Source organism: Oncorhynchus masou, chromosome 2 (genome assembly GCF_036934945.1).
Source record: "Oncorhynchus masou masou isolate Uvic2021 chromosome 2, UVic_Omas_1.1, whole genome shotgun sequence".
In the NCBI taxonomy this organism is placed as follows: Eukaryota; Metazoa; Chordata; class Actinopteri; order Salmoniformes; family Salmonidae; genus Oncorhynchus; species Oncorhynchus masou.
The window spans coordinates 32,243,151-32,257,520 of NC_088213.1; the positions used below are offsets into that span (position 1 = coordinate 32,243,151).

Sequence of the window (14,370 nt, forward strand, 5' to 3'; positions counted from 1 at the left end):
CAAGAACACAGTGATTCCCCTAAGTGTCTCTGTCCTACTATACTACTCTACAGGCAGAGGACGCTTTATTTGATTTCATTTCAGTTCTATATTTAGAGGCTCCATGAACTGAGACAACAGATGTTCTGCGACCAGAGTCCAGATTGTTCGCTACAAACCATTCCAGTGAAGGATATTTTGATTTGCCTCTCATGCCAAGTCGACGTGCCTTCATGTTTGGAAATACATTTTTCATGATCTTTCCAAAGTCCGCCGCACTCAGTGGGTGGTAGCAGAGATTGTCACAATAGCTCCTGAAACAAACAAACAAGAGGCAGACAGACACAGACAGTAAACATTAGTTGGACAGGGGAAGTAGGGTTCAGATAAACAAGGCATTGGAAATCTCAGTAAAACCAAATAAACTATGTTGAATATCAAATAAAACGTCAAAACAGTGACATCTGGGCGAAGACATTCCCATAGAAATCAGAAGCATTATTAGCACTTTAATTTGCAATGAATGAGGACGTCAAACTGCATGTTACGTAACAGTCACATAGCATTTCAGACTTTCCGTTCTAGTGTTACCAACACATGGTGCACATCTTTTCCCATGCTTTCTGAATCTATTTATATTGGTGCTTTGGCTGGCAGTATGTAGATCCTTCATAGCTGGCAGTTTGTATTAAAGGCTTATTTATTTAGTAACAGCCAAATGCCAAATGTTATGTACTTTCATAACATGTATCTCATGTCATAAAATAAAACGGCCATACAAATGTGTACCTTGTTCTTGTGAAACGTCTTAGAAGTCAAGTACTCATGGAAATCAAATTCAAAAGTAAATCCATCCATTTACACCTGGTATGGAATTTAAATCAGGTGTCCCAAATTCCCTAAAATACCTGTACACAGTGCTATCAATATGTTTCTAAATTGGTCCGGTGTCCCTTTCCAGAACATCAAAACAGGGTGACAGTTTTAAATTTGTATTTAACAGTGCTATTGCTTTGAAAATGACCCGAGTTGGGCAAAACCCCATTGGCTTCACACTTCCCTATGTCCCCTGTCAGATACCCACTTGTACTCATCATAGACCTCCTGTTTAGGCAGAGAGGTTTCTGGGTGTTCCTCTAGGTGACTGCGAATCCAGTTGAACGCGTGCATCTGTTGAGTGCGGCTTGATGACATGGAGCTCTGATCACTGCTAGAGAAAGCAGGAGAAAATAGGTTATTTACAATACAATCACAAAAAAAAACATTTACAGTCGGATCTATCTTTCCCGCCCCATTTTTCAAACGCAACCAACACACATCACCCCCATGTCTCTGTGTTGTAAGTGAGAGAGGTTTATGTACCATGACAGTTCTCCAGGACTGGCAGACCCTCTCTCAGTCCTGATGGGCATCGTGTGGAGTGTTGGGGAGTTGAGGTGTTGGGTTGATGAGGATTCGATGTGGAGAACAAGTAGGAATTGATCATTGCTTTTCAATCAAGGTATGATATTGACAACATCAATGAGCAGTGTGTGTGTGTCACCTGATGCTAAACTAACTTCAAGCCACTGCCCCTGGACACTTCTATAGATGAGAGGATTGGATAAGTTCAAACAATGTGGGGAAATTCCTCTTAGCCTATCAGAAGTAAAGCTATTACAGTATTCCTTAGGCCTAATACATATCCAATCGTCTCAGATCTGCACACATTCCTAGGGAGTAGGGGCTTGGGTCATTTGGAATTAAGCGTGCGTATGTGTGCGAGTGTGTGTTAAAGATCAAATATACATTAGAGAGAAGACGGGGCATAAACTCACATACATACACATATTTTGCAAAAAAGGTCAAACATGAAGGGTTGAGGAAAGATGTTATTAATAAGTTATTAAGTAAGGACTTTCAATCAGAACACACACACAGGTGATAGTCATATGTGGGAAATCATTATCAAATCAACTAACGCAACAATAAAAAACAAAAGCACCAAAGCTTATCTGCTATTGAAGAGAGAATGTTTGAACACACACACACACACCCCTAACTGGTAGTCCAATATCAAAATCAATCAACGCAAATATTATTATTTTATTTTTTTTTTAAACAGCCAAAGCCTATTTGCTCTCTAGGTGAGAGAGTATGGCATAATGAGCAGAGTTTGACTTAACCACAGTCCAAGCTAATGTTGACAACCATTGTAGCATGTGGGGATAGGATAGGGTGCAGAACATCTATATTATGCTACTAGGCTAATGGATAATGGGGTAGATGAACAACAGGCTAAGTCATGTGCAAATGGCGTGGAACTGCATCTAGACATGACACAAAACAAACTATGTTCAATCAAATGACAGAATGATCAATTACCTTTTTTCACTGTTGCTGGGACCAGAAGGCAACTTAAGGTAGAGGTAGAGTTTCTCGATGTCTGTAAACGTCTCCACATCTTGCTGTAAAAGCAGAGCACAGGGAAGAAGAGGGATTTAATAACAAACAGTAGGGATGCACGATATATCGGTGAACATATTGGAATCGGCCAATAATAGCTAAAAATGCCAACATCGGTATCGGCCAGATGTCTAGTTTAAAGCCGATGTTAAAAAACAATGTCAAAGCTACCGTGCATACCTATATAAAGTAGGTACATGACGTAATGACGCTTCACGTTAAATTTGGCGCTACACGTGCCACACAGCATTCCTAACCTAGCCCACAATGTCTGCTGTGTGGATCGAGCAGTCAACAAGTCAAGCAGTCATTTGAAAGAGTAAGAACATTTCAGCGAGACACCCATTAAAGCCAAGATAATGGAAATTATTGTCCTTGACAATCAACCATTCTCTGTCGTGGGTGATGTTGGCTTTTGCCAACTGGTCGAGCACCGGTACACTCCCAAGTGTGCTATTTTAAGCCAGTTAAGAACAAATTATTATTTACAATGACGGCCCAGACGACGCTGGGCCAATTGTGCAGCGCCCTATGGGACTCCTAATCACAGCCGTATGTACTACAGCCTGGATTCAAACCAGGGACTGTAGTCACACCTTTTGAACGGAGATGCAGTGCCTTACCACACACACGGACGCAGATGTTTAACTGAATGCTTAAAAGGCAGCAAAAATTGTAAATATCGGTAGTAGTTGTGTTCATGGTAGTCTTTATCACTCCACTGATTTAACATGCTCTACTGATGTCTCTCTCAGACTGGCAGTCCAGTTCATGAGAAAGGAAATGATTCTTTTCATTCTCACTACTACAATAATCCACCAAGATACATTCCAAAGGCTGACAGGTTGCCTTCCACTCCAGTCTGAAGAGCATGAATAATACAGAAACGTTTCCTGTTTAAATGATCCATTCTTAGTCTATTCTCCACTGAGTGAAGTCGGGTGCTCTCATTGCTTCTGCTGTCGTAACACAGTGTTTAGTTGTACTATGTAGGACTTGAGGCACCATCAGCATAACATTTTTAATTCAAAAGTTATGAAATCTACAACAAAGACTATTCAGTTCCAGTGAAACCGAAAACAACCATTTCAAACAATCCCCTTTAGTTTGGTTGGACGAGTTTGAACACTATCTGCACCTGGGAACGCATAGAACACCACATTCTTTTGTCCAAGAAACACAGTTTGTGCATGGGTACGTATTTGTTTTAGGAGTTTTAGTTCATTTGACAATGTGAAACAAACCGGACCAAAAAAAAACTAAAAACATTGTTACAAATAATCAAGCTGATTCTAACTACTGCTCAAAATGTGTAAAAACACCCTAAAAGACAACAGTGTTCAGGAACAAACACACCACCACCCCCCACAGGAAAACAAAAACATGGTTGATCCTGCAAATGAGATTAGGGATGTAAAGGAGAGATTTAAAAATCCGGGAAGAGAAGGGGTGGAAGTTGCGGCAGAGAGAACCACTGATCTTGTCGAGGTCTGGTTCACAAGGATCCTGGATGCGTCCTGATAAACAGATCAATGTGGACGAGTGTCAGGATAAACAACATTACACAAAAACATTCAACCTCTTGGATTCTGAATGTTTCTAAAAACGTGTGTGTGCAACAAATACCACAGGGTGTTAAAGATCAACACAGGGGGTCCTCATCCCTGCCACAATGACAAAAGCCATGAGGAAATCTCTTAATGTGATCAAACAAATGTTTCCATCGAGGGGAGAGGGTGTGTGTGTGTGTGTGTGTGTGTGTGTGTGTGTGTGTGTGTGTGTATTGAGAGCTCCTAAGGATTTTTTCACACTTGGTCCCTTTTAGCAACAACAAAAAAATTCAGTGCAGTTCACTTCATTTTGGTGCAGTGTGAACACTTCAAAGGAACTCAGGCCCCTCAAAAGAGTCCCTGAAGCGACCGGAGACCATCTCGAAAGGTGGTCTGACTTCGGTTCTCTAGAAATCCGACAGTCCGGTTCCATTTTTTAGGGCAATGCCAACACCAAAATTCCCACACCACACACTAGACTACTGCAACACTGTTTCCCCTGCCATAAACCCTTACATTAGCGCCACAAAAGAGAAGAGATGTGCAGGTTGGATATCGTTTTGGGATATTGATTTTAGCCCTTGTCAAGGATGCACAGAAATACCAAAATGTGTGTGGAGTTATGTTCAGATTATTTGTTTGAAATGTGATCTATGGGCTAAGAGATTGTGGGGTTTTGAAGTGTGAGAAGACAACATGAGACATATGATATCTGTTCTTTTAAAAGAGGACTATGTGGGAAAATCCCCTATGAGAAGACCTTGAAGGAACATGAGGATAAATATGAGGTGATGGATCCCTGCAATATCCAGAGGGGGTTGTTGCAGCTACCATGTGACAGTGAAATAACTTTAAAACACTGATACCTGCTAACCTAACAAACAGACAGTCTTTGAGGGTGGAACAAAATGCATTTTAAAGTTCATTACTTTCTATTTCTTTTTAGACAGTTATTTGCGGTTAGTCAAATAACGCTGGAGGCAGACTTTTCCATGTGAATGCAGATGATTAGGGTGTCACACAGACAAGATAGATGCCTTAGGGCTGTATGTAGCCCTGCTACCCAAGTCTATGACATGTTTTACAAAACATCAACAAACATTAACTGGGATGATGGTTTACGTATTAGGAAGCAATTTCACTGAGAGACTTTGGAAGACATGCCAACAATTTTGGGGTGGGGCACGTGCAGCACTGGGTCTCACAGATGTCGTGACAGAGGGGCTTTGGGGCTGTATTACTCCATGATCTGATCTCCACTGCTCAGTGACCACCTCCACTCCCCGCCTGGGCAGAGCACTAACAGAAATACAACTACTGCAACAGCAAGTGGCCACATATGCCACAGATAAGTACAACTTACAACAGTAAACAAAGCAAGCAAGCACTGAATCACGCTTGCACTCTTATTCACTGTCGGTTTCTCGCTTTAACCTCCCTCTCAATCACACATAGACACAAGCTTTGAAACGTGCTGGCACACACACACAGTTAAATCCCAGTGGATTGATGGGGAATTGAAAAATTGTATGGTTGAGAGGGAGGAGGCAAAAGGTATGGCAAATAAGTCTGGCTGCACAACCGATTGGCAAACGTATTGCAAATTGAGATGTGACTAAACTGAATAAAAAGAAGAAACTACACTATGAAACAAAGATAAATGACAAAGAACAATAGTAAAAAGCTTTGGATACTTAATTAATACACATTGCTAAGCTCAGCTGTGAAACACATTGGCTAATAGACAGACGCGGAAAAATAAACAAAGCACAATCTCTATCTCTCACCCTCTCTCTACCCCAGTACTACAATGGATGGTGGGTGCCAGTTGAACCCAACCCAGTTCAGTGTTTGGAGAATGGCTGGGCCCAGAGCTACAAACAGAAACAGCCCTCTCCAACATGCTGTTTCAAAGGGAATAGGGAAGATGATAGGGCGGGGCAGGGGTGATTTAAATTCTGCTGGAGTAGAAGGCGGCAGACGAGAGACTTTGGCTCCAGGCACAACTCTCCAACACGGAGCGCGAGGGCCCTGCAGGGGGAGGAGCAGGCTCCCACATCACGTTCTGGATTCTTGATGAGCTGAAGGGGACATGGTGCTTCTGACTACTACACAATATTCACTGTTTTAAAACAGTAACCAACATGTAGTACGATTGTTTTATCTAGCACCTAATTGTTATATTTTTTACAAAAACTATTTAGAGGCAAACACTTAAATTAATGTTTATTTAATATGAAGCTGTGAGTGCAATGCACTATTTCAATACCTATTGATGGATCACGACAACATCTAAAAGCAGAAGGGATACAGACATGGCATTTCAATGACCCAACCAACCCCCCCATAGAGGAAGTCATCGGAGGTAGCAATAATCCGAGGAATACCTAATCCGGGGGCTAGCAGAGCGGAGCGGGCAGTTAAGCTCTCGTAAACAAGCTTTTGTTTAAATGGTGTCTCCTATAGGACACCAACGCTAGGGAACATCAGACCACCAGACCAGTGCTTTACATTGTGGTGCGGACTGCAGTGGACAGCCAAAACTGCCCAAATGTCCAGAGCAGCATCTCTGACACCAACATTATGGAAAAGAGGTAAACACCCAACACATGACCATAAAGAGAAGCTCTGGGTGCCATAGCAGGGAGGGGACAAACATTCAAACACAGAGATGCTGACAAGTGTGTCTTAACGGCATGAGTGCACAGAGCCTGACAGCCATAGTTGGGTCTGGGGGGGGGTGTTTGTGCGCAGCGCCGGCAGACTGAGATAAACTGAAATCCCCTGTCATTAACCCTTTCCCCTGGACTGGCCTCTGCTAGCGGTATGGTCAGCAGCCCCCGTCAAACATAGCCAAACATAGCCAGCCAGCCAGCCCCCCCCCCGTTGAATTGGTTTCTAAGAATAGAAGTATTCGCCCCTCTGTCTCCTCTATTCACTTCTTTGTTGCTAGGGGAACGGGAGCTTGCCAATGGCTAAAGTTATCAGCCACTGAGCAGAGTTAGCGATTGGGGGGGGGGGTAAATACATACATACAGACGTCGTGGAGCCAACTGGACTCCCCTTTTTAGAAGGAGAGTCTCATGGAGTGGAAGGGAATAGACAGACATGCTGGGCTACGTTACACACCCTCTGTCAGACAAAGGAGCCATGACTACTATTGGTCCTTCACTGGTGGAGCAAAGGACATCACACCCTGCTGCTGCCAGACAAGCCCCACTACTTCACACAGCACACTTCCAAAGTGGAAGGACAAGCCCCACTACTTCACACAGCACACTTCCAAAGTGGAAGGACAAGCCCCACTACTTCATACAGCACACTTCCAAAGTGGAAGGACAAGTCCATGTTTTTCAAATACTCTACAAACCATAGACTACAAAGTCCAATACAAATTGTCAACTATATTTATACGGACAGGGTTGGGGAGTCACGGATTACAAAAAAAACTAACTGTAATCTGTTACCAGCAAAAATATTGTAATCAGATTAGATACTTTTGAAAAACTAGATGATTACTTTTAAATTCAGAAAGAACATTTGTGGGAAAAAGTTGACACCTGCTTTCTATATGACATTCAAATCAGCATTGAAAAAAGGTTCAAGTTGAAGTTCGTTCCACCTGAGCGAGTCGGACTACAAGCCAGAGACCCCTATGATGACACACCAAATGTGTTTGATGAATCGCGGGAAAAGAGCAGGAATGGGCTTTTGTTGGCTAGAGTCCAAGCTGTCTTCCGATGGTGTGACTGCTGTCGGTATCCAAAGATGATCCAACTTGAATATACACTTGGAGGTAAGGACGACAGCAGTGGTGTAGTCTACGGCGATACGGATATCACTTATTATTGATGTCTACATCGCGTATTGATGTGAATCACACTGCTGCTCCCTCATTTAGCTATTTGTGCCTTATGGATTGTGGTTGTTGTGGATGGCTGTTCAAATCTAAAGGTGTATTTGAACCCAATAATGGTTGAATTCAAGAAGTTTAAGCTGCCTAGCAATCATTGTTTTTGAAACCAGTGGACAGAGTGAAAAATGCGCTCTTGCATCCGCATTGTGTAGCTGTTGCAAGCCTATGGAATACAAGTGGGTCTTTTTTTTCTTCAGTACTGCTCAAAGCATGCCATTTCATGACGCAGCATTTCATTTTTCAACTCCAATCAATGAGTCCAATCAGTCCTCCATGACAACAAAATCATAACAGAGTAGAGCTGGCTAATAAGTCCTTAGTTTTGGGGTGATGCTCAGGTAAAACAATTTGGCTAATCTATACTTCAATATTTCCAAGTCCTATTCTTGAAGATCAAGGGGTATAACATTTACTGGAATGACTGGAATTCTGATAGACTTTGGTTTTTAATGTAAAGATATAATAATACGATTAAATTATATGTAGTAGAAAGCGATGGGATAGAAGAAGCATACATAACCAACCCATAAAGTAAAATTTAACATCCATATATGGCCAGCCGCGTAAACATTAAGATTGATTTATCCTGCAATAGATGTAGTTCAATTTGTAACATACATTTGTCTTCTTCTAATGCCTCTTAAGGGGAAAGTAATCTAAAAGTTACGAATGTAATCATATTACGTTACAGAGTTTTGGTAATCCAAAAGTTACGTTATCAATTACAATTTTGGACAGGTAACTAGTAACTAATGGATTACACTCAGAAAGTAACCTACCCACTTCTGTATATGGATACCAGTAGTCATCACTGCTTGGGCGTACAAGATTCCTCACTGTTGGCTATGGTTCAGTATGAAAGTTTTATCCCATCATGCAAGTGATAGTGAGAGAAATAATCACATCGTAGAACATTTTTTAAACCTAGACAGCTAGCACATAACAGTACTAAAATGCTGCTAGCAGTAGGTGGTACCACAATGCCATGCACAACAAAACCGGAGCATTCATTTTCCACAATTATGTTCATTGATACTATCATTTTAGTAGGGTCTGCTCTGTTCTAAATTTTGGGAGTTGAGACATAAAAAAGGTTATCGTTAGAAGGGGAATCAACCAATTGTTGGACCAAACCTCAAATGCAAATAGCAAGTTGAAACTACTTGTTGTCAGAGGTTGAAATGATCTTTCGGCTTTGATGTCGTGAGAGGCGGGGGGAGGGGCTTGGTGTCTGAGTGGGAAGGTGCACAGTGCACACAGCACAGAAAGATCGAAGGAGACAAGACCAAAAAGACAAATGCGCATTAAAACATACATTCAAATTAATTCCATATAGTCGCCCAGCCCCGCTTCTGTAGTCATTCAACTTCAGCCACTTAGACCTTACATCTCTGAAATTCATTTGGACTTTGACTGGCCTGGGTCTGAAGACCCTACAAACTACAGCACCCTTCACAGGGGCAAGGGTCCACACTTGGATGACAATCCTAAATGAGTCAGTGTCAGCAGACAGTCTACACTCCCCTGCACCTTCACACGGCCAAGGTTAAATACCCATCCACCACCATCCATAATCATATATCAGGCCCCTCGGTACCAACAACATCAACAGAACAATTATAGCCTGGTTGTATTCTCACACCAACAACAACACTATAGCTTTTTGTTGGATGAAAGACAAGTTCATAAATGGCAGTTACACAACTAGCTATGCTATGTGTCGGCAAATCTGAGGTATGGCGTCAACCCGACAACTTTATTACCGAGCCTGATACCATCTAGGAGAATGAACTAGACGTGAGAGGAACCAGATTGGTTGTGTTGAGGTTCAGAGAAACTGAAAGCTATTAGAGGAAACGATAACACACAGGGAGAAAAAAAATGGTAATTAACAGGTTAAGCCTCTGGTTACATTGGCCTGATACTGTACATTATCTACTTTGTGTTCTCTCAATTCAATTCAATTTCAATTCAAGGGCTTTATTGGCATGGGAAACATGTGTTAACATTGCCAAAGCAAGTGAGGTAGATAATATATACAGTGAATATATAAAGTGAAATAAACAATAAAAATGAACAGTAAACATTACACATACAGAAGTTTCAAAACAATAAAGACATTACAAATGTCATATTATATATCTCTCTCTCTCTAAGAACCACTAACCTCTCGGAGTCTAAACCCAAAGCTCTACAGCGAATTAATATTCACACAAAGGGCAACTATAACTGAGGACATCTGAACAGAACCAGTTTGATATGAGGCCAGACACCAGAAAGAGATGTATCATGCAGACCCTGATGGTGGAAGCCTAGTAATAGTACTAAGACATTACTAGTGGAGCGAGGGCTAGGCATTAGTGATTCAACACACACGGAGATGGGTTACTCCTTAGAAAGACTAAAAACAGCCACCTCTCCCCAGAGACCACTCTCACATCTCCATAAGACAGTCTGAGGCAGGAAACAACCACAGTGTATCAACACAAGTTTCATTATTGATGTATGTTCTACTTATCACCACCGCTGACACATTCAAAGTCTGTAAATGAAAACAGAGGGGGAGAGAGCGCAGTTAATATTAGACACTAGTACTTTCCCATGTCCTCTAGAAATCCTTAAGAGGCAAAGAAAACAAAATCTGTCGGAATTGAAAAACACAAGACCCTTGTGGAATACAACTGAAGGCATTAACCTTTAATGAGCGCAGCTGATGCAAGGTATTGTTTGAGATTGCAACATTTAGCACCGTAAAGCTGACTGGAGCACGGGAGCTGACTGGAGCACGGGAGCTGACTGGAGCACGGGAGCTCATGCGTGTTTTGCTAACTCTGGCACCTGCCACGAACATGGAGATTTGTGTGAAACTTTAGGACCAGGGATTCTGGATTCGGCACTTAACAGTACACGAGACAGGACTTTAACCACTGGGATTGGGGTCCCCTTTCACTGAGGAGGAGGAGAGGCAAGGCAGGTCAAGGAAAACAAACAACCGTTGACCTGAGCCCGAGTGCAAAACGCAGGTTACTATGTTGCAGTGGTGGTGGGTGATTTGATTGCTTTGACAGGTCTAGCCGTCTATCCTCAACATACCTCTTGGTAAGATACACCTCTGACAAGCTGAAGCCCAGCCTGCAGTATTGAGTAAACACAGCAGGTTTCCCAGAGTAACTAGAGTGTAGCCTTGACCTCTGCTCATTCTCCTGCCTCACCTGGTGGCAATGCACTGGATCTTACCTCAGTGTTGTATAGCACCCATCTCTATTGACAGGCAAAATATTTCTATACTTGCTCAATTACAGTACATAGGGCCAAATCCTCACATGAACACACGTAAACATCTTGAACTTTCAGGTAAGCCATGTGCTGCAGATGAGTTATGTTCAAGTATGTCAAGTTGTGCTTTAGATGATAATGTATGTTCAATCACACCGTGGTTGACTGAATTTCAGTTGAAGGCCAGAACCTATGAGAAAAACCCCCACAAAGGGCTAAAAAGATGAGGTGATGACAAAGGGACATGACCACTGTTTTGGTTACAACACCAAGCACAGAGGTAAATCATTTCATCCCATCTTCTAGAGACCATTACGAGCCAAATACTGTGTAGTATAACTATAGGACTCATGAAGTAAGATTAAATGGGTTAGTGGAGTTTCAGTGAGATCATCCAACAGGACTGAGCAGTATTTTATGGTCAGCAATGGCTGTTTCATAACAGGGCTACTTTCAGCTCTGACATCAAGTGTGGTATAAATAAGTCGATCATAGGACCACCTGTTAAAATACTACAGACAGTAGATGGCAATGCTGCTTCTCTTCATCCTCTAACAGTCTCACGACACTGAAGAAGAGGTGAGATAAGCACAGAGATTACATTTCAGAAACCTAAAATTGACCTTACTCAAGTCAAAACCCACCTTAAACATTGGGGGGAAAAGTGTAACAATTATGAACAGAGCATACATTGTGGTTAAAGGCATTATGACAAGGAAAACTCACCAAAATATTGTCCACCTTTGACTGTACAGATTTACTGAAAAAAAGAGAAACATAAGACAAATTAGTATGACGCAAGTGTAACGTGAGCACCATGCATACACCGGATGTATTAATAAATCACTGTAACATAAGGCATGAGACAACCCTCTCACCAGCTTCTCCCTGGTCGTAACCAATATATCCTAGGAACACGTTGTCATATGTAAAAATGGAGACAGACACTACATAAATGTTCTATAGCACTCAATGCCCATTTATAACACCTCCCTCAGAAAGTCATTGAGGGGACTTCAATCCAGTACAAACCGGTATCTCGGCCTAATCCATATAAAAAGGTACTGTAAAATCTGAATTGACCTCAAGACAATATACTGATAGAACTACAGAAAGGAAAGTCAACCTATCACTAAATTATCCCACAGCATATTAGTCAAAGGACCTATAAGAGACAGACAAGCTCTCTCAGACAGACAGTTAAAATCAAAGAGAAAACGGACTCACTGACTGTTGGTTACAATCGTTCATTCAACCTGCTACAGTTCCCCACAGTGAAGTGGGCGAAGAGGCTGCTCAATGCTTTTACAGGAGATTCTCGTGGCCCCTTGCTGAGGCCGCCCACTCAAAAACAACACACATCTACTCCCATAGCCTGAATTGACCCAATTTCCTCTCCATAGCCTTCAGAAATGTCACGTGAGACAAGGCCTAGACATTGGTGTGAACCACAACACAACTCAAAAGGTTAATTGAGAGATGCAGAATTGAAAACACTTTCTCTCACTCAGTATTGGTGTGCCTACACATTCTGCAGCTCAAGAGGTGCGTGGTCCATGACACTTCAACTGAACCACATGGTAACTCTCTGTGTGGCTCAGCCCACATTCAAGTCAGTTTACCTGGATAACATAGTAGCAATGGCCTCTCATACAGCTAAGAAGCAATGCATGAACTCCTCATAATGAGGCCGGCTGCTTCTATTTGATCATCTATTACAATGAAGGGGCAGAACCTAGGACTTACTTATTTGTTAAGTAAAAGTCAGGCAGACTGAGGGGCTGTTACTAGGTTACTCAGGGCAGATCAGAATCAGGAGACTGTTATTAGCTGTGACAGAGAAAGTAAAGCTTTAATGGACTGTTACTAGGTGAGGCCAGGATTTCTCATTGTTGATAATAAGCAGGTCTGCCAGGTTCCTCTCATTAAGCTGTTTCTAGGTAAGGCCAGGCAGGTACCGAGAGAGCGCCTCGTTAAGTCATTGTTGCTGTGGGGAGCTGGGAGGGGATTGGGAAAGGGGAAGACAGGATTTAGATTCTCCCTGCCGGCTCCTTACTGCACATCACTCCAGTTTTAAAATGTTCTGCAGCAATTATGCCCCTAATTATGCCCCTAAATTCTGAGTTTGGTGATTTTCATGTGAAACATGGACTCATTGCCATGCAATGTACCTACGTTGAGACTGTACGTACGTTGAGACTGAGGAGGTTTGGTTTCTAAACACATCCTGTTGAACCCTGGGCTGGCAGTAGAGGAGTTCAGCTCTGAGGGATGAACCCCCTCACACTGCCTGTTGGTCTCATTCATCTATATCCAAGGTGCACCAGGTCACTGAGGTAAACTTCAACATGTCTGATCTAATTATTTTAGTTTATTTAGTGGCATGCACCAACCGCCACAGCTTGAGATTTACATGATTGATTGTATTTATTTGCAGGATTTTGTCTCACAAAAACCTTTCTGCACTAAGCAACTAACTGCTGCATGTATTGAATTACTCTTAGTAACCCCATTCAGAAACCCTTGAATGATCATCAACTACTGTGCCTACATCTACCACACCAGATCTTATTTCAGCCTTTTAATAAATAATTCTGAAACATTGAGAGAGATAAGAACCAAGTCAAAACACAAATCAACATTAGAAAATGATAACTGGTAATATGACCTGACATGTTCAAATAATTCACATCTTTTGAAATAATAAACACTAAAATGTTACATTAATAGGGACTGTGTGTATCGTTTTTTCCTGAAAAGCACCCTGATTTCCAAAAGCAGCAGAGAAGACCCCCCCCCCCCAGCTGGCCCCTCCTGCACTCCCCCCTATTGAACGTAAACAGTCAGAGCTGGCAGGAAGGGGCAGCCCTGGAGGCTCACTGTCTGCCACCCTCCCTCAATATGGCCGCTTCAGGGAGAAATTGGATTGCCTGACATTCACCTCTAAACCTCAGCAACCGCAGACAGTATAGCCTGACACTCGGGAAGGCTGGAGCACCAAAGCTGTGCTATTCTGAATTATCAATGTGAGGAGACCCTCCAACGGCGAGCCTCTCTGAACCTCTCTGATTTCATATTCTTCCGCTAGAGTGGTGATGGTGAATCTTTTAAACTGAAGCCTGACATACCATCAGAACAGCCACCAAATTGTGTGTGGAGCAGATACAGCCCACTACTACAACTGGGAGTTACAGTTGGCCTATA

At 42.3% G+C, this 14,370-nt stretch overlaps 1 protein-coding gene across 1 annotated transcript in view; it reads right to left on the bottom strand.

Annotated features, from left to right (window-relative positions):
* LOC135558910 (DNA-binding protein RFX7-like) overlaps positions 1-14,370 on the bottom strand; it is a 37,576-nt gene that overhangs the window by 13,789 nt on the left and 9,417 nt on the right. Inside the window, exons 2-6 of the mRNA XM_064993131.1 lie at positions 11,893-11,926; positions 2,344-2,426; positions 1,342-1,380; positions 1,064-1,186; positions 177-293 (exon numbers count right to left, since the gene is read on the bottom strand). Of these exons, the coding sequence (XP_064849203.1) occupies positions 177-293; positions 1,064-1,186; positions 1,342-1,380; positions 2,344-2,426; positions 11,893-11,926 (396 nt within the window). The remainder of the gene's footprint in view (positions 1-176; positions 294-1,063; positions 1,187-1,341; positions 1,381-2,343; positions 2,427-11,892; positions 11,927-14,370) is intronic.